At 44.6% G+C, this 20,637-nt stretch overlaps 1 protein-coding gene across 1 annotated transcript in view; it reads right to left on the bottom strand.

Moving 5' to 3' along the window:
* Nucleotides 1-20,637, bottom strand: part of LOC143810019 (transient receptor potential cation channel subfamily V member 6-like) — a 216,672-nt gene that overhangs the window by 17,090 nt on the left and 178,945 nt on the right. Inside the window, exons 13-16 of the mRNA XM_077292933.1 lie at nt 18,615-18,780; nt 15,471-15,537; nt 13,325-13,590; nt 12,900-13,009 (exon numbers count right to left, since the gene is read on the bottom strand). Of these exons, the coding sequence (XP_077149048.1) occupies nt 12,900-13,009; nt 13,325-13,590; nt 15,471-15,537; nt 18,615-18,780 (609 nt within the window). The remainder of the gene's footprint in view (nt 1-12,899; nt 13,010-13,324; nt 13,591-15,470; nt 15,538-18,614; nt 18,781-20,637) is intronic.

Here is a 20,637-nt window from a genome sequence, read left to right as displayed (position 1 = left end):
TGAGTACGCTGATACCCCATATGTGGGGGTAAACCACTGTTTGGGCACATGCCGGGGCTCGGAAGGGAAGTAGTGACATTTGAAATGCAGATTTTGATGGAATGGTCTGCGGGCGTCACGTTGCATTTGCAGAGCCCCTGATGTGCCTAAACAGTAGAAACCCCCCCTAAGTGATGCCATTTTGGAAACTAGACCCCCCAAAGAACTTATCTAGATGTGTGGTGAGCACGTTCAACCCCCAAGTGCTTCACAGAAGTTTACAAAGCAGAGCCGTGAAAATAAAAAATCATTTTTCTGTCCTCAAAAAAGATGTTTTAGCAAGCAATTTTTTTTTCACAAGCGTAGCAGGAGAAATTGGACCCCAATATTTGTTGCCCAGTTTGTTGTGAGTATGCTGGTACCCCATATGTGGGGGTAAACCACTGTTTGGGTGCACGTCAGGGCTTGGAAGGGAAGTAGTGACATTTGAAATGCAGACTTTGATGGAATGGTCTGCGGGCGTCACGTTGCATTTGCAGAGCCCCTGATGTGCCTAAACAGTAGAAACACCCCACAAGTGACCCCATTTTGGAAACTAGACCCCAAAAGGATCTTATCTAGATGTGTGGTGAGCACTTTCAACCCCCAAGTGCTTCACATAAGTTTATAACGTAGAGCCATGAAAATAAAAAATAATTGTTCTTTCCTCAAAAATTATGATTTAGCAAGTAATTTTTTATTTTTGCAAGGGTAACAGGAGAAATTGGACCCCAATAGTTGTTGCCCAGTTTGTCCTGAGTACGCTGGTATCCCATATGTGGGGGTAAACCACTGTTTGGGCGCACGTCGGGGCTTGGAAGGGAGGGCGCACCATTTGACTTTTTGAACGCAAGATTGGCTGGAATAAATGGTGGCGCCATGTTGCGTTTGGAGACCCCTGATGTGCCTAAACAGTGGAAACCCCTCAATTCTAACTTCAACACTAACCCCAACACACCCCTAACCCTAATCCCAACTGTAGCCATAACCCTAATCACAACCCTAACCCCAACACACCCCTAACCACAACCCTAACTGTTATGACCCCAATGGCGAGGGTCTCAGAGATATCAGCAAGTCTGCGAAGTACAAAAATCCAGCTCATAGGGCAGTGGTAACTGGGTTGACCATATATCTACTCCTAACGCCAACACTAGAAGTAGCCGGGGAACATGCCTACGTTGGTCGCTAGATGTCTCGCGCCAGCCGGAGGACTAACTACCCCTAGAAGAGGAAAACAAAGACCTCTCTTGCCTCCAGAGAATAGACCCCAAAAGTAGGATACAAGCCCCCCACAAATAATAACGGTGAGGTAAGAGGAAATGACAAACACAGAGATGAACTAGGTTTAGCAAAGAGAGGCCCGCTTACTAATAGCAGAATGTAGTAAGATAACTTATATGGTCAACAAAAACCCTAACAAAATTCCACACTGGAGATTCAAGAACCCCCGAACCGTCTAACGGCCGGGGGGAGAACTCCAGCCTCCCTAGAGCTTCCAGCAAGGAAAGGATACAGATAATGAACAAGCTGGACAAAAATGCAAACAAAAACAAATAGCAAAAAGCAAGAAAGCGGACTTAGCTTAATCACGCAGGAACCAGGATCAGTAGACAAGAGCACTACAGATTAGCTCTGATATCAACGTTGCCAGGCATTGAACTGAAGGTCCAGGGAGCTTATATAGCAACACCCCTGACCTAACGACCCAGGTGAGCATACAAGGGATGATAGACATACCCAGAGTAAAATCACTAGTAGCCACTAGAGGGAGCCAAAAGGTAAATTCACAACAGTACCCCCCCCCTTAGTGAGGGGTCACCGAACCCTCACCAAGACCACCAGGGCGATCAGGATGAGCGGCGTGAAAGGCACGAACTAAATCGGCCGCATGCACATCAGAGGCGACCACCCAGGAATTATCCTCCTGACCATAGCCCTTCCACTTGACCAGGTACTGAACCCTCCGCCTGGAGAGACGAGAATCTAAGATCTTCTCCACCACGTACTCCAACTCGCCCTCAACCAACACCGGAGCAGGAGGCTCAGCAGAAGGAACCACAGGCACAACGTACCGCCGCAACAAGGACCTATGAAATACGTTGTGAATGGCAAACGACACCGGAAGATCCAGGCGAAAGGACACAGGATTAAGGATCTCCAATATCCTGTAAGGACCAATGAATCGAGGCTTAAATTTGGGAGAGGAGACCTTCATAGGAACAAATCGAGAAGACAGCCATACCAAATCCCCAACACGAAGTCGGGGACCCACACCGCGGCGGCGGTTGGCAAAACGCTGAGCCTTCTCCTGTGACAACTTCAAGTTGTCCACCACATGATTCCAGATCCGCTGCAACCTATCCACCACAGAATCCACTCCAGGACAGTCAGAAGGCTCCACATGTCCCGAGGAAAAACGAGGATGGAAACCGGAGTTGCAGAAAAATGGCGAAACCAAGGTGGCAGAACTAGCCCGATTATTAAGGGCAAATTCAGCCAACGGCAAGAAGGTCACCCAATCATCCTGATCAGAAGAGACAAAACACCTCAAATACGCCTCCAGAGTCTGATTAGTTCGTTCCGTTTGTCCGTTAGTCTGTGGATGAAAAGCGGAGGAAAACGACAAATCAATGCCCATCCTACCACAAAAGGATCGCCAGAACCTGGAAACAAACTGGGATCCTCTGTCCGACACAATATTCTCAGGAATGCCGTGCAAACGAACCACGTTCTGGAAGAACACAGGAACCAGATCAGCAGAGGAAGGCAGCTTAGGCAAAGGAACCAGATGGACCATCTTGGAGAAACGATCACATATCACCCAGATGACAGACATGCCCTTAGACACCGGAAGATCCGAAATGAAATCCATAGAGATGTGTGTCCAAGGTCTCTTCGGGACAGGCAAGGGCAAGAGCAACCCGCTGGCACGAGAACAGCAAGGCTTAGCTCGAGCACAAGTACCACAGGACTGAACAAATGACCGCACATCCCTTGACAAGGAAGGCCACCAAAAGGACCTGGCCACCAGATCTCTGGTGCCAAAAATTCCCGGGTGCCCTGCCAACACTGAGGAATGAACCTCGGAAATGACTCTGCTGGTCCATTTAGCAGGCACAAACAATCTGTCAGGTGGACAAGAGTCAGGCCTACCAGCCTGAAATCTCTGCAACACACGTCGCAGATCTGGAGAAATAGCTGACAAGATAACTCCTTCCTTAAGAATACCCTCAGGTTCAGCGACTCCAGGAGCATCAGGCACAAAGCTCCTAGACAGAGCATCGGCCTTCACATTCTTAGAACTTGGTAAATACGAGACCACAAAGTCAAAACGGGAGAAAAACAATGACCAGCGGGCCTGTCTAGGATTCAGGCGTTTAGCAGACTCGAGATACATCAAATTTTTGTGATCAGTCAAGACCACCACACGATGCTTAGCACCCTCGAGCCAATGACGCCACTCCTCAAATGCCCACTTCATGGCCAACAACTCCCGATTGCCCACATCATAATTTCGCTCTGCCGGCGAAAACTTCCTAGAGAAAAAGGCACAAGGTCTCATAGTAGAGCAACCAGGGCCTCTCTGCGACAAAACGGCCCCTGCCCCAATCTCCGAAGCATCCACCTCAACCTGAAAGGGAAGTGAGACGTCAGGCTGGCACAAAACAGGCGCCGAAGTAAACCGGCGTTTCAACTCCTGGAAAGCCTCCACGGCAGCAGGAGCCCAGTTAGCTACATCAGAGCCTTTCTTGGTCATATCCGTCAGCGGTTTAACAACGCTAGAGAAATTTGCGATAAAACGACGGTAGAAGTTAGCAAATCCCAAGAACTTCTGAAGACTCTTAACTGACGAGGGTTGAGTCCAATCATGAATAGCTCGGACCTTGACTGGATCCATCTCCACAGCAGAAGGGGAAAAAATGAACCCCAAAAAGGGAACCTTCTGTACACCAAAGAGACACTTTGAGCCTTTTACAAACAAAGAATTTTCACGCAGAATCTCAAAAACCATCCTGACCTGCTCCACATGCGAGTCCCAATCATCAGAAAAAACCAGAATATCATCCAGATAAACAATCAAAAATTTATCCAGATACTTCCGGAAAATGTCATGCATGAAGGACTGAAAAACTGAAGGTGCATTAGAGAGCCCAAATGGCATCACCAAGTACTCAAAATGACCTTCGGGCGTATTGAATGCGGTTTTCCATTCATCGCCCTGCCTAATGCGCACAAGGTTGTACGCACCACGAAGGTCTATCTTGGTGAACCACTTGGCACCTTTAATCCGGGCAAACAAATCTGACAACAGCGGCAAAGGATACTGAAATTTGACAGTGATCTTATTTAAAAGCCGATAGTCAATACAAGGCCTCAAAGATCCGTCCTTTTTGGCCACAAAAAAGAATCCCGCACCAAGAGGGGAAGAAGAAGGACGGATATGCCCCTTCTCAAGAGACTCCTTGATATATGAACGCATCGCGGTATGTTCAGGTACCGACAGATTAAACAGTCTCCCCTTAGGAAACTTACTGCCAGGAATCAAATCTATTGCACAGTCACATTCCCTATGAGGAGGCAGTGCACTGGACTTAGACTCGCTGAAGACATCCTGATAATCAGACAAATACGCCGGAACTTCCGAAGGCGTAGAAGATGCAATAGACAAGGGCAGGGAATCTCCGTGAATTCCATGGCAGCCCCAGCTTGACACTGACATAGCCTTCCAGTCCAAGACTGGATTATGGGTCTGTAACCATGGCAAACCCAAAACAACCAAATCATGCATTTTATGTAGAACAAGAAAACGTATTACCTCCCGATGTTCGGGAGTCATGCACATGGTAACCTGTGTCCAAAACTGCGGTTTATTTTTTGCCAATGGCGTAGAGTCAATACCCCTAAGAGGGATAGGATTTTCCAATGGCTCAAGCACAAATCCGCAGCGCTTGGCAAATGACAGATCCATAAGGCTCAGGGCAGCACCTGAGTCCACAAACGCCATGACAGGATACGATGACAGTGAGCAAATCAAAGTTACAGATAGAATAAATTTAGGTTGCAAATTACCAATGGCGACCGGACTAACAACCTTAGTAAGACGTTTAGAGCATGCTGAGATAACATGTGTAGAATCACCACAGTAGTAACACAAGCCATTCTGGCGTCTATGAATTTTCCGCTCATTTCTAGTCAGGATTCTATCACATTGCATTAAATCAGGTGCCTGTTCAGACAACACCATGAGAGGATTTGCGGTTTTGCGCTCCCGCAACCGCCGGTCGATTTGAATAGCCAGGGCCATAGAATCATTCAGACCTGTGGGAATGGGAAAACCCACCATCACATTCTTAATGGCTTCAGAAAGGCCATTTCTAAAATTTGCAGCCAATGCACACTCGTTCCACTGGGTCAGCACGGACCATTTCCGAAATTTTTGGCAATACACTTCGGCCTCGTCCTGGCCCTGAGACATCGCCAGCAAGGCTTTTTCTGCCTGAATCTCAAGATTGGGTTCCTCATAAAGCAAACCGAGCGCCAGAAAAAACGCATCAATGTCAGCCAATGCCGGATCTCCTGGCGCCAGCGAGAAGGCCCAATCCTGAGGGTCGCCCCGTAAAAAAGAAATAACAATTTTAACTTGCTGAGCGGAGTCTCCAGATGAACAGGGTCTCAGGGACAAAAACAATTTACAATTATTCCTGAAATTTCTAAATTTAAATCGGTCTCCGGAAAATGGTTCAGGAATCGGTATCTTAGGTTCTGACATAGGATTTCTGATAACATAATCTTGTATGCCCTGCACACGAGCAGCAAGCTGGTCCACACTTGTAATCAAGGTCTGGACATTCATGTCTGCAGCAAACACAAGCCACTCAGAGTTAAAGGGGAAAAGAAAAAAAAAATGAGAGAGATAAAAAAAAAACTCAGAACTTTCTTTCTTATAATCCCGCTTCTGCAATGCATTTAACATTTAATACGGGCCTGGCAAACTGTTATGACCCCAATGGCGAGGGTCTCAGAGATATCAGCAAGTCTGCGAAGTACAAAAATCCAGCTCATAGGGCAGTGGTAACTGGGTTGACCATATATCTACTCCTAACGCCAACACTAGAAGTAGCCGGGGAACATGCCTACGTTGGTCGCTAGATGTCTCGCGCCAGCCGGAGGACTAACTACCCCTAGAAGAGGAAAACAAAGACCTCTCTTGCCTCCAGAGAATAGACCCCAAAAGTAGGATACAAGCCCCCCACAAATAATAACGGTGAGGTAAGAGGAAATGACAAACACAGAGATGAACTAGGTTTAGCAAAGAGAGGCCCGCTTACTAATAGCAGAATGTAGTAAGATAACTTATATGGTCAACAAAAACCCTAACAAAATTCCACACTGGAGATTCAAGAACCCCCGAACCGTCTAACGGCCGGGGGGAGAACTCCAGCCTCCCTAGAGCTTCCAGCAAGGAAAGGATACAGATAATGAACAAGCTGGACAAAAATGCAAACAAAAACAAATAGCAAAAAGCAAGAAAGCGGACTTAGCTTAATCACGCAGGAACCAGGATCAGTAGACAAGAGCACTACAGATTAGCTCTGATATCAACGTTGCCAGGCATTGAACTGAAGGTCCAGGGAGCTTATATAGCAACACCCCTGACCTAACGACCCAGGTGAGCATACAAGGGATGATAGACATACCCAGAGTAAAATCACTAGTAGCCACTAGAGGGAGCCAAAAGGTAAATTCACAACACCTAACCCCAACACACCCGTAACCCTAAATCCAACCCTAACCCTAATCCTAACCCTAATCCCAACCCTACCCACAACTGTAACCCCAACACAACCCTAACCCTATCCTTAACCCTAACCACAAGCCTAATCTTAACCCTATTTCCAACCCTAGCCCTAATTCCAACCCTAAGGGTACCGTCTCACATAACGATTTACCAACGTTCACGACCAGCGATACGACCTGGCCGTGATCGTTGGAAAGTCGTTGTGTGGTCGCTGGGGAGCTGTCACACAGACCGCTCTCCAGTGACCAACGATGCCAAGGTCCCGGGTAACCAGGGTAAACATCGGGTTACTAAGCGCAGGGCCGCACTTAGTAACCCGATGTTTACCGTGGTTACCAGCGTAAAAGTAAAAAAAAAAAAACGTACATACTCACATTTCGGTGTCCTTCAGGTCCCTTGCCGTCTGCTTCCCGCTCTGACTGAGTGCCGCCGTACAGTGAGAGCAGAGCGCAGCGGTGACGTCACTGCTGTGCTGTGCTCTCACTTTCTGGCCGGCAGACAGTCAGAGCGGGAAGCAGACGGCAAGGGACCTGAAGGACACCGAAATGTGAGTATGTACGGTTTTATTTTTTTTACTTTTACGCTGGTAACCACGGTAAACATCGGGGTACTAAGCGCGGCCCTGCGCTTAGTAACCCGATGTTTACCCTGGTTACAAGCGAACGCATCGCTGGATCACTGTCACAACGATCCAGCGATGACAGCGGGAGATCCAGCGACGAAAGAAAGTTCCAAACGATCTGCTACGACGTACGATTCTCAGCAGGGTCCCTGATCGCTGCTGCGTGTCAGACACAGCGATATCGTATGGATATCGCTGGAACGTCACGGATCGTACCGTCGTAGCGATCAAAGTGCCACTGTGAGACGGTACCCTAACTCTAATTCCAACCCTAACCCTAAGGCTATGTGCCCACGTTGCGGATTCGTGTGAGATTTTTCCGCACGATTTTTGAAAAATCCGCAGGTAAAAGGCACTGCGTTTTACCTGCAGATTTACCGCAGATTTCCAGTGTTTTTTTGTGCAGATTTCACCTGCGGATTCCTATTGAGGAACAGGTGTAAAACGCTGCGGAATCCGCACAAAGAATTGACATGCTGCAGAAAATACAACGCAGCGTTTCTGCACGGAATTTTCCGCACCATGGGCACAGTGGATTTGGTTTTCCATAGGTGTACATGGTACTGTAAACCTGATGGAAAACTGCAACGAATTCGCAGCGGCCAATCCGCTGCGGATCCGCAGCCAAATCCGCTGCGGATCCGCAGCCAAATCCGCTGCGGATCCGCGGCCAATCCGCTGCGGATCCGCGGCCAATCCGCACATGCCATAACCCTAACCCTACCCCTAACCCTACCCGTAACCCTAACCCTACCCCTAACCCTACCCCTAGTTCTAACCCTAACCCTAGTGGAAAACGAAAAAAAAAAAAAATATATATTTTCTTTATTTTATTATTCTCCCTACCTATGGGGGTGATAAAGGGGGGGGGGTATTTATTATTTTTTTTATTTTGATCGCTGTGATAGAACCTACCACAGCGATCAAAATGTACTTGTAAGGAATCTGCCGGCTGGCAGATTTCGGCGGGCGCACTGAGCATGCGCCCGCCATATTGGAAGATGGCGGCGCCTAGCGAGGAGACGTACGGACACCGGGAGGATCGGTAAGTATGAAGGGGTGGTGGGGGGGTGGATTGGAGCACAGGGGGGGTGATCGGACCACAGGGGGGGTGAATTCAAACAAGGAGGGAGCGGACAGGAGGACGGGGGAGCCGGCAGGCGGACGGAGGGGACCGGACCCCATAACGGAGGACTGGGGGGGCGATCGGTGGGTGTGGGGGGGGTCACTTGAGTATTTCCAGCCATGGCCGATGTTATTGCAGCATCGGCCATGGCTGGATTGTAATATTTCACCATTTTTTTAGGTGAAATATTACAAATCGCTCTGATTGGCAGTTTCACTTTCAACAGCCAATCAGAGCGATCGTAGCCACGGGGGGGTGAAGCCACCCCCCCTGGGCTGAAGCACCACTCCCCCTGTCTCTGCAGATCGGGTAAAATGGGAGTTAACCCCTTCACCCGATCTGCAGGGACGCGATCATTCCATGACGCATACGCTGCGTCATAGGTCGGATTGGCACAGACTTTCATGACGCAGCGTATGCGTCAAAGGTCGGGAAGGGGTTAAGATCCCCTGGACAGAGGCCATCCAGGTGTTCCTCACAACAGCAGCGACATTGTATGCCCTTCTTATGGCTGATTTCAGGCTGCTGCTTTGCCAGCCTACTCTCATCAACCTTCTTAGGCTTCACACAGGTAGCTGCTTTAACGGGTAGAGGAACAGGAGGGTCACAGACGGTCATGGCTTGATGTGGGGGTTTCTTCACGGGTTTCGCCCGTCTGGAGCGCCTCTCGGATCTAGAGGGGGAAGACTTAACAGGAGCAGCAGGACAAGGCTTGTCAAATACTTTACGGAAGGCCACCAGAAAGGCCCCTAGGTTCATGACGATAGGATCCCCTGCTTCCCAGAGGGGAGTTATCCATATTAGAGCATCTTCGGCCAGGTAGGACATGATGTAACCCACCTTGACCCAGTCAGAGGGGAAACAAGCTGCATTCTGCAGGATGTAGCGCAAGCACTGTTTCAGGAACCCCTGACATTCTTCAGGATTCCCATAGAACATGGGGGGGTCAGCTGGGTAGTGCTCCTCCTCATAGGCCTGAAGTTGCTTGAAGAGAGCATTAGAGACAATAATTGGGTCAGAGGTCTCTTCAATCTGAACCACCCTTGGTGGAACAAATTTTTCAGGTTGCTCATACGGGCAGGGAAAAAGTTCATCATGCTCTGCGAGCGGTAGCACATGGGATGCAGCGGAGGCCATGGCCTGTGCAAACCGTCATGCTCGCGCCCAGACTGGTTGGCGCGGGCGTGCGGGAGAGTGGCCCCACTGGACCACAGACCAAACTTCCCTGGAAGGGGCGTAACTAAGTAACTTCCTAGGTGTTCGCTGGAGCCTCTAATGGTAAGTTCAGAGTTGTGCAATAGGAAGCTACCAGGTACCACTCCAGGGTGGAGTCTGGTTGTGGCTGCTGATCCCACCGGGGAACGGAACATAGACAAGCAAGCGGGCACGGCTGGCACATAGGCAGGCAGACGGGTACAACAGGAACACTGTCAGGCAGGCGGGCACGGCTGGCTCTCAGGTAGGCAGGCACGGCTGGCTCTCTGGCAGGACTGGTGGACAAGACTGGCACACTGTAAGAACCGGTAGGGACCGGTCTGCAGGCAGGTATGTAGAACGGGTAAGAACCTGTTCAGACACGAGGACTTAGGAATAAGTAGATAAAGACCGCAAGAGCGAATGCAGAGCGAAAGCACAGGAGCTAGAGCCAAGAACAGAAATGCAGGAGGCGTAGCCAAGAGCAGGAGGTGGAGCCAAGAGCAGGAGGCGGAGCCAAGAGCAGGAGGCGGAGCCAAGTGCAGACAGGCAGGAGGCGGAGCCAAGTGCAGGAGAAGTAGAACCGCAAGGAGCGGAGCCAGGTAGAACCGCAAGGAGCGGAGCCAGGTAGAACCGCAAGGAGCGGAGCCAGGTAGAACCGTAGGAGTGGAGCAAGGTAGAACCGCAAGGAGCGGAGCCAGGTAGAACCACAAGGAGCGGAGAGGAGCTGCGGGAGAGGTCTCTGCAGCAAAGCTGAGCAGAGCCACAAGGAAAGTGGAGAGAAGCTGCAGCAAGGGATAACTGCAACAGCAGAGGATAAGCTGAGTAGAAAGGAGCAGAAACGCAGAAGTGAGGAGCAGAGGTAAAGTCACAAAGGTTCAGAGCAGGCAGAGCTGCAAGAGTGCGGAGTGTAAGCAGACTGAGAATACAAGGAAAGACAACAGGGAAGGAAGCCAAAGACTAGGAGACCGAGGTAAGACTAAGTGCAGACAAGGCAATGGAACAAGACACAAGGACAAAGACACTGGGACCAGGATATACTGCCTCCTGGTGGGCGGACAAAGACCAAGGAAATAACACAGAGAATCCTCCAGAGAGGGAGTAACTCAGAGCAAGGCCAGGCAAACTCAGAAGCAAGACACTAACTGAGCTAACACATTGCACAGGCCCAGAACACTGGGTGGAGCTGCACTATATCCTGGAGGCCTCTTGGTAATTGGTCAGGAACAGATTGGACAGATGCACCTGATTGCTATAAGAACCAGAGAGTTCAGGCGCCGCCCCTCTATACACAGAACCATGAAGCATGCAGAGAGCAGAGACACAGAACATGGAGCTGGCAAGAAACAGAAACCACATCATGACCTGGAGCAGTGGGTAAGATAGTGTGAGAGATGCGAGGCCATGACGTGATGCCAGCAAAGTTGTTACAAGGCGGTGTGCACTGCTTAATGAATTAGATGCTTCATACGTCAGTGGGAATGTTCAGTAAGACTGGAGTGTGCAACACCAGTCTTAATTGATCAGGGCCTATCTGTAAAATGTTAGACAACTTTGAAATGTACACATTTGGTTGAAATCTTAGGAGACAAAAACTGGCTATTATACCATGTTCACACCACAGTATTTTGGTCAGTATTTCACATCAGTATTTGTAAGCCCAAACCAGGAGAGGATCAATCAGACAAAAAGTACAATAGGAACACGTCACCACTAGGGTTGAGCGACTTTTATTTTTATAGGATCGGGTCGAGCTTCACGAAACCCGACTTTCTCAAAAGTCGGGTCGAGCGAAATCGGCCGATCCTATAAAAAAGTCGGGGTCGGGGTCGGCCGAAACACGAAACCCAATGCAGTGCAATGGGATACTATGGTTCCCAGGGTCTGAAGGAGAGGAAACTCTCCTTCAGGCCCTGGGATCCATATTAATGTGTAAAATAAAGAATTAAAATAAAAAATATTGATATACTCACCCGTCCGGAGGCCCCTGGACATCACCGCTGGTAACCGGCAGCCTTCTTTGCTTAAAATGAGCGCGTTCAGGGCCTTCCATGACGTCACGGCTTCTGATTGGTCTCGTGCCGCTCATGTGACCGCCACGCGATCAATCACAAGCCGTGACGTAATTCTCAGGTCCTAAATTCCTAATTCTAGGAATTTAGGACCTGAGAATTACGTCACGGCTTGTGATTGGTCGCGTGGCGGTCACATGGGCGGCCGCGACCAATCACAAGCCGTGACGTCATCTAAGGCCCTGAACGCGCTCATTCTTAGGAAGGAAGGCTGCCGGAAAGAAGCCGAGGGTGAGTATATTCCTATTAGGTATATACTCACCCTCGGACACGCCCTGTTTCTTTCCGGCAGCCTTCCTTCTTAAGAATGAGCGCGTGAAGGGCCTTAGATGACGTCACGGCTTGTGATTGGTCGCGGCCGCCCATGTGACCGCTCACGCGACCAATCACAAGCCATGACGTAATTCTCAGGTCCTAAATTCCTAGAATGAGGAATTTAGGACCTGAGAATTACGTCACGGCTTGTGATTGGTCGCGTGGCGGTCACATGAGCGGCACGCGACCAATCAGAAGCCGTGACGTCATGGAAGGCCGTAAACGCGCTCATTTTAAGCAAACAAGGCTGCCGGTTACCAGCGGCGATGTCCAGGGGCCTCCAGAGAGGTGAGTATATCAATATTTTTTATTTTAATTCTTTATTTTACACTTAAATGTGGATTCCGATACCGATTTCCGATATCGCAAACATATTGGAACTCGGTATCGGAATTCCGATACCAGATTCAGAAGATCGCCGACCTCATGGCCGACCCCACACAGGGGTCGGGTCGGGTTTCATGAAACCCGACTTTGCCAAAAGTCGGCGACTTCTGAAAATGGTCGACCCATTTCGCTCAACCCTAGTCACCACTTGTGACCTTAGTATGAGCCATAGACATTGATCTTTGTGCATAAGTATATTCTAGTTGTCTATAGAGAGGTTTCTGGTACACTGCGCTGTTTAGCATTTAGCAGCTGGAACAGGAGATGAGGATATGTTAGAAAAATGCAGACAAATTAATTTAATAGGGATATTGTTAGGTAGAACTTCGAAACTTTGATGAGATTTGAAAAAAATCTACTCACCCAATGTACCATTTTTTGTCATCTAATCCCAAGGAACTCCCAGGTATTCCAGTCCGTACTTTGAGAATTCTTGGGACGTGACGTTCTATCAACAGAATGGTTGCAGCAACCTGAAATTAATAAAGACTTAGGCTGCAAATTTTGTTCCACTCAACATGTCTTTAGGGTTTCTATGAGAATTCTAGTTCCCCAGTGTCATGATAATTAGTGATTTATTGTAATTAGTGGCAAGTCAGCATGAACTCTTAAAGGCGTTAAAGCAATGTTACTACTGAGTGGTTAAATATATTCACTAATATATCTCTGATCAAGTCCAGATACGTTTTTACTTTGCAGTATTAATAGTTCCTTAGAAGCAACTTTTTTTTAGATATGATTGCAGGGGTTCGTGGCCACCACTGATCTGGAGAATGGGGTACAAATACCTGTATTTTCCATAATTCTTCTCTTTCTTGCGCTATTCGCCAGTATGTGTTGTCCATCATTGCAATGAGCATGTTTAGCAATAGAAGGTAGACAAAAACCATATACACTGAGTATGCAATGTATAACAGAGGGAAAGATGTGTCTGTAGGAATCTGCAAGTCAGTCAGTCCCATCATCATTTCAATGGTAGAATACAACATCATAGCAAAGTCATTCAGAAAAGGGTTATCTTCTGGGTCCAGTATCTGGTACATAATATAAAAAGCTGTGGAAAACAAGATTAGATTATATCTATGGATATTTAGTTGCAAAATTACAAATCATAGTGTATAACTCTGAGAACTTGCAATGCTCCATTGTTCTGATATTGGCAACAATTATGATAAATTCCAAAAATCGACATTAAATACTGAAAATGGAAAATACCATTAGGCATCAAATGCCAAAAATAAAAAACAACTTTACTCCCCTGATAAATCCTCTGCCCCCTGATACTCCATTCTGGTGCTCCCCAACAGTCTCTATCTACTTTCTTGCTGGAGTCATGTCTTATCTACCCACTGGACAGGAATAAGATTGCTGAGACCACTGATTAGCTGCAGCTGTCATGTGGATAAATTCCAAATTACTACCATTGGGAGTAACCGAAAACCATGAGGAAGAAACAATAGTCAGAGCTGGAGTGGCAGGGGACTTATTGTATTAGATAAGTAATAGTTTATGGGTTATTTAGCCTAATTTTTGTTGATCCTGGAAAACTACATTCAACAGATCCATACTTCTGAAATGCTCAGAAGGCCAAATCAAAAATGCATGCAAAAACTATACACAGTTCTGTTAAGGGTTCCTCGGAGGTACATTATAATTTGATTATATTTGTATGAAACAGTAAAATATTTTAAGAAATGTAACTTTCTAACTTATTTTACTATGAAAGTTTGAATACTCCTCATTTTTATGCCAGCAGGCATTCTGCAGATATCTGGTATAATAATAGTTTAATAGTTTTAATGGTAAGAGACAACACAAATCCATCCAGTGCTACCTATAACCTAACTAGAGTTGAGCAAATATGTGCGGAATCGGTCACCGAATCTGAATTTGCCATATTCATACCATAATGTTATCCTATTCGTGCCGAATTTATGTTTGATGATCGATTCTGAACATATTTGGTCATTTCTACTCCCATTGACTCCAATGACATACGGCTGTGTTTGGTCGAATATTGCAAAAACAATATTCGCCGCTGATCATAATCGGCACCGAATTTTCAAAAATTCGCTCAACTCTAAACCTAACATCTTGATCTAGAAAAAGGTAAAAACCTCATGAGACACATGCTAATTGCCATATGTGGACAAATTCTCTCCATCCCATCATGGAATCTAGGACCTATAACTTGTTAAAAAAAAATCCAGACTTTCCTTGTGCTTTTTTACTTTTTTAGTGAATCGAACATTACAATATCATGTGGCAGAGAGTTCCATAGTCTCACTGCTCGGGCAGAAAAGAATCACTGTTTTCTGTATTTTGCTTAAAGTATAGAAAGTATAATCCTTCAATATAAGGGCTTTTGTGCATATGTATGCTGTCATAGTTTCATATGTAGTCAGTGGTAGACCGTAGATTTCATTATTCTAACATCCAATTGTCGGAAATGTTTGCTGATCTCCCATTAGGCCATAATACCTTGAGCTTCAATCTAAACTTGACAGAAGTTGTTTTTAGTGATGAAATCTCATAGGTGATATACTTTAGGATTTTTCTTTCAACTTAAAGAGCCTGTCAATCCAGAATTCTGCCTGACGCCACACAACCAGGCTTGGTGGTTCTTATCTAGCAGTCTTCAGCTTTTTGTGTAGATTTTGCCTATAAACACTATAGGCACATGAGTAATAAACACATTTCCCTTTAACTAAAATGCACCACGTAATTTATCAAAATATATGTAAATCAAGTGTTTTACATCATTAGAACTAGATTAGTTATATCTGCTATTTATTGTGTAGACAATTGTGATAGATTTGTAATAATACAGTTTTCTATTCTACGTATTTTCTACTCTTGTGTCTGCTATAAGTGAAATGCTAAATGATATCAAAGTTTATATTGAAATAAAGCATAAAACCAGTCATCCCTTACCAGAGGTAAATCCGATTATAATAATGAACACTAAGCAGAACCAACACAGAAGATCCGTGAAGATTATCTGCAAGAAAGAAGATGGAAAAATAAGACTGTGGCAGTAAGCTTCAATACTGAACAAACAAGCTGTTACCATTGGATTATCCTCATTAGATGACTAAGGAAAAAAATTTTTTAGGGCTTTAATTAGTAAACAATTTCACTGATAGATTGTATGTAGGAAAACCATGATTAATATTTGCTGTATCGACTGTTTTTCTTTTTTTTAGTTAATTTTCTTTTTAACTTCTAATCCTAAATATTACAAAAATGCATTTTATTAAATGCTCTAAAAATATTTTATTTTTTGCAGCAATTATTTGTGCTATTGAGTTGCCCTTTCTAAGTTGGGACAAAAATATGCATTTATGGCATCCATTTTGGAAGTTACAGAGAACTTTTTTGGTCACCTCATCACATAGGCTCTAGAGAAGTTTCAAGGTTACACAGGTCCTTCTCTATTCTCTTTTCCCTAATGTCTGGCAATCTGGTGTATACATGATGCTCTAAATTTGAGTACCAGGTCAAGTTGTAATGATGGCAAAAAATAGATGAGTAGAAGTTACAGATTACAACTGGAGAATGAATTGAGAAGAGAGACCTTACAATTTAAGATTCCTAATCAAGCTACACACTTTTGAGATCTACCAGCTGAACACTTTGGATGAAAGCTATTTCTCCTGTCGACCTTATACACATACAAAATCGACTTGTTTATGCCAGCAGCTTATCTCCTCCAAGAACCAAAGATTGGAAGCCTTGAATTGCAACATGTTGGAATTAGATTGATGGTAAGTCAGTCAGTAAACTAATGTAGCAAGGCACTAATGCTTCTGTAGCATGGAAATCCGCTCTGACCAAGAGTGAGTGTCCGTGTAAGAAATGGTAGCCGTTTCCAGCTTCTGGTAAAAAAAAACTTGACTTTATTAGAAAACTTGATTAAAACATTTAGATTCCAAAGTTATAACCTCAAATATAACCACATAAATAGTTACTTGTTTCAGATGCCCTTCAGCGTCCCTTGTACAAGCTGGATAAAGGATGCTGGAGTGCGTCTGAAATGCATAGCTGTTTTTCTGGTTATCTTTGGGGTTATAACTTTGGAATCCAAATGTGTTAATCAAGTTTTCTAATAAAGTCAAGTTGTTTTTTTTACCAGAAGCGGGAAACAACTACCTATTCTTACAGTAATCTAATGTGTATGGACACCTTTAGTGTACAAGTGTTGGATTCTAATTCAGATATAGTTAGTACTTCCAGTTCAGTACTGCTCACAAACAAATTTGACAGATAAGTCTATTGCTTTGTCTACATAGCCTAATAACTATCCCATAAAATGTACATACACACACATTAGATTAAAGTATGTTTAACGAACTATCTTAATGCCGACACAGCTGTACACATTTTAGTTCATGTGGCCTGTTATATTCGTTCAACCTGGGGCCACACATGTTCAGTAATACCGGTTGATGAATGAATGATCTTTCTGAAAAAATTCTTTCAACAAAAGATGGTTTTTGAAAGAATGATCTTTCTTTGCTGAAAAGATCTTTTGGCTGACTTTTCTGGACTTCGAATGAGAATGGTCTGTAATTAGTTGGCTAAAATGATAGTTCATTCCTAATTTTGTTACTCAGCAAACTATTTATTTGATTGAATTGTTCAGATTTCATCAACTTTAATCAAACGTCTAAAATTATTTGGCTGAGTATGTAAACTCATCCGTGAAAAACTTGTATGTAAAAATCGGGGTTGTCAAACTAGTCAACAATTTTTGGCCATGCTTGTTTTATCCTACAATGCCACATGTTAGATGGTCAGTGACCCTTCACCTTAGAGTATGCACAAACACCTTGACTACTTTATGCTCCACACTGCTCAAAAATACTCCAGAGTATTTGGAGTAGTTGAGATGTGTTTGTGTGTGCAGAGAGCTTATGTGAACTGCTACTGAATGTGTGCTACTAGCAGGCTACATGAACCTTATGGCATATGTATAAAGACTGTAAGACTTTAAACACTGTTGGTCCATTCTCCATGCGCCAAAGTTCATGTCAAATCCATCTATACCCCATATGGTCACAGTCTGCAAGTCAGAGGAAGAGTCTGTCCTCATTATGTTCTTCTAAGGTTTCGAACCCCTAGGCCTTTTCCTCTCCCATCACAGCTATTCAGCTGCTAAGCTATGACCTGCGAATAATTAGAGAACACACACTCATCTCAACACTACTGGGTATTCCTGAAGACTTGATGAGGCGTTATGTAGAAGTTGATATGTGTGTGTCTGCAGGCTCAAGTAACAAGTAGTCAACCATAAAGCCACTGCCTAAGATGCTGCTGGCACCACCGCTTCAAACATTCATGAGAGTGAGTTACTGAAGGAAGACTGGGAGCTAACTGCTTTATGGAGCTGTATGGAGCAGTGCGCTAAGTGCAGGAAAGAAGCCTGTGATCACCACACTCAGTGTTCATTGGCTGAAGAACCACAGAACTTCACTAAATCAACTCTTTCCTCTCCTTGTTTGCTATTCTGTGTGCTTGTACTGCTCATAGACATAGGCACATGTGAGGTACAAACTTAGGAAAAATTAAAAAAAATTCACGAACAGTGCTTTTCACTTTTGGACATTGTGGTCTGTAGAAAAAACACCTGTTTTTTGTAAACTGTCTGTAAATTTATAGACTGGTGGTAATCCACTGCAAACTTATAATGTAGAAATATTCTTTTTTTTTGGGGGGGGGGGGTAATCTTTTTGTAGAGATATAAGCAAAAATACAAGTGGTAATAGTAATGAAAAAGAAAACTTGAAAAAAAGACAAAATAAAAGCTAAATGTAAACTTAAATAAATAAATAAACTATGAAGAGCCAATGCCTAATTTCAATAGGAGAGTCATACATTCCTTCTGGTAGGAAGACGAGCAGGTCCCTCTGGTACTAGTGCGAATTAATTCTCATGTTACTGAGATGTTCCATGAGTTCCCTGTGCATTGTACACAGGGTGCAGCCTATTTTAAAACTCCTTTCAGTTTATTTCCAGGAAAACCAGTGACGTTAGTTATTTTCTGCTCCGTTTCCATTTCATATACAAGCTTCTTACCTTCTGAATCATTATTGAAAATTGGCCCAGCATTTTAAATCCTCTGGCAAAGTAGATTGAATTGCACCATCCAATTATTAAAGCCAGAGAAAGTGGAATTGCTTCTCCCTCATGTCCTAGTACTCGCAATATTGCTGCAGAGAAAATTAACAGCGAATAGCCCACCCTATGGAAAATGCAAACTTAGTTATTGGGCTGGTAGCCGATTCTGCAGGCATCAGACAGCACTACACAAAGCCATTGACAGGAGATGTATGTATTTGATCTATATCTGATTCGCTTTTTGAATTGTTCTCTACGTGCCGCAATATCAGGATTGCTGTATAAATTAATCAAAACTGATGGAAACAAATTAGTTTAACAGGCCATAGCCTAAAGACCTTTGTGTTCTCCAGGCTGACGATTCATAATGTAGTCAGTCAATTTGGAGTCTATTAAGCTCCAGTGACAGAAACTTGCCACAATGACAATGTGCCAGACAGCTTGTCGTTCTGACATATTTATAAGCAAAAGGAGATGCGTTACTTTGGATTAACATAGTAGTCAATTGGATTGCGGATGCTGGCAGACAATGTGCTCTTTATTAGGGTTAATAGTTTCGACTCTATTGAAAGACAAAGGAGTTGTGTGAATTTCCATTCCATTGCTTCAAATGCTCAGAGCAGAATGGTTAATCCCGTGCATATGGGAGATGATAAACATGGCTCGCTTTGCTCGAAAAAACATAATGCTCTTTGATGATTGGAATAAAACACATTTCAATTTTATGTAAAGCTGGCCCCACAGCAAGCTATGCAGAAAACAAATTGGGTAGTTGGCACGGCAAGATAGTATTCTTCACACTGTGTTCACCGAGATGAGCTGAAAATATTGCTTCTATCTACATAAGTTCACTTTATAAAGGAAGAGTCAGATGGTCGTATAACTAGGACGAGGATCACAAAGTAATGCTCGGACTGGCCATCTGCTCTCCTGACCCGAGCGTGACAGCATGTATTCCTATGCAGCTGTCATACTCGGGTCAGGAGAGCCAGTCCAAGCATTGTGGTGCGATCCTCGTCTGGCTAGAGTCTGACTCTTCCCTTGGAGTAATAGAATTCTACTGGTTTAACTGAAGCAAAACAAAAATGTAGCTACCTAGTACAAACTTCCTTTATTTCCTCCTGAAGTGCGACATAAAATTGTTAATCACATCATGTATCATTCACGTTATCTAACTTGTAACTGTCTAATAATATGTTTTATCTATATTGTGAACTACGTTAACCCCTTAGCCAATTTTGACCTTAATGACTAGGCCAATTTTTACAATTCGGACCACTGTCACTTTATGAGGTTATAGCTCTGGATTTATGAAAAAAATGAAAATTTGGCAAAAATTTTTAAAATTTTGCATTTTTCAAACTTTTCATTTCTGTGCCCTTTAATCAGAGAGTTATTTTTTTTTTGCAAAGCACACCACCTGCATGTCAAAAGGCGGTGCTTCCCACTGTAAAGCATGTCTCCAGAGCATATGAAGCATCCTTACCCTTTAATTGATGGTAAACTTATCGTTCTTACAGAATATCACTTCCTTATTAAATCATGGTCATCAATTTCAACTCATTCATAACATTTGTAACTTGATGACCATAATTTACAAGAGTTTTCTAGAGAAGTGAACACAAAAGAAATGTAAGTGCTCATACGGTTTTTAAAGGCACCTACATTACTTTTGATGACTTTCCCTTGATATGCAGATGGTGTTCTTTGCAAAAAGAACCCTCTGTTTTAGCATTTTGCCACATCTAAGATGGGGTTGGGACCTCCGGAATGCGGGAAGGCGCATGCGCGGACGGAATATGCCACACACTCCCTAGGATTGGCAGCTTATGACAGTGTAGTGATGCGCTGATACATGTGCAGTAGGCAATAGGGAATGCTGAAATCAGCGTTCATGAAAATGAATGATCCTAAAGGGGTGAGACCCATAATATTAATCTATACACAGCTGCTCTGAGTACCGTATATTAATGTGACTAAT

The sequence above is a fragment of the Ranitomeya variabilis genome, chromosome 2, assembly GCF_051348905.1.
Source record: "Ranitomeya variabilis isolate aRanVar5 chromosome 2, aRanVar5.hap1, whole genome shotgun sequence".
NCBI classification, from domain to species: domain Eukaryota; kingdom Metazoa; phylum Chordata; class Amphibia; order Anura; family Dendrobatidae; genus Ranitomeya; species Ranitomeya variabilis.
Note: the sequence above shows the minus strand (reverse complement) of the source record. Positions and strands in the feature narration are given on the sequence as shown.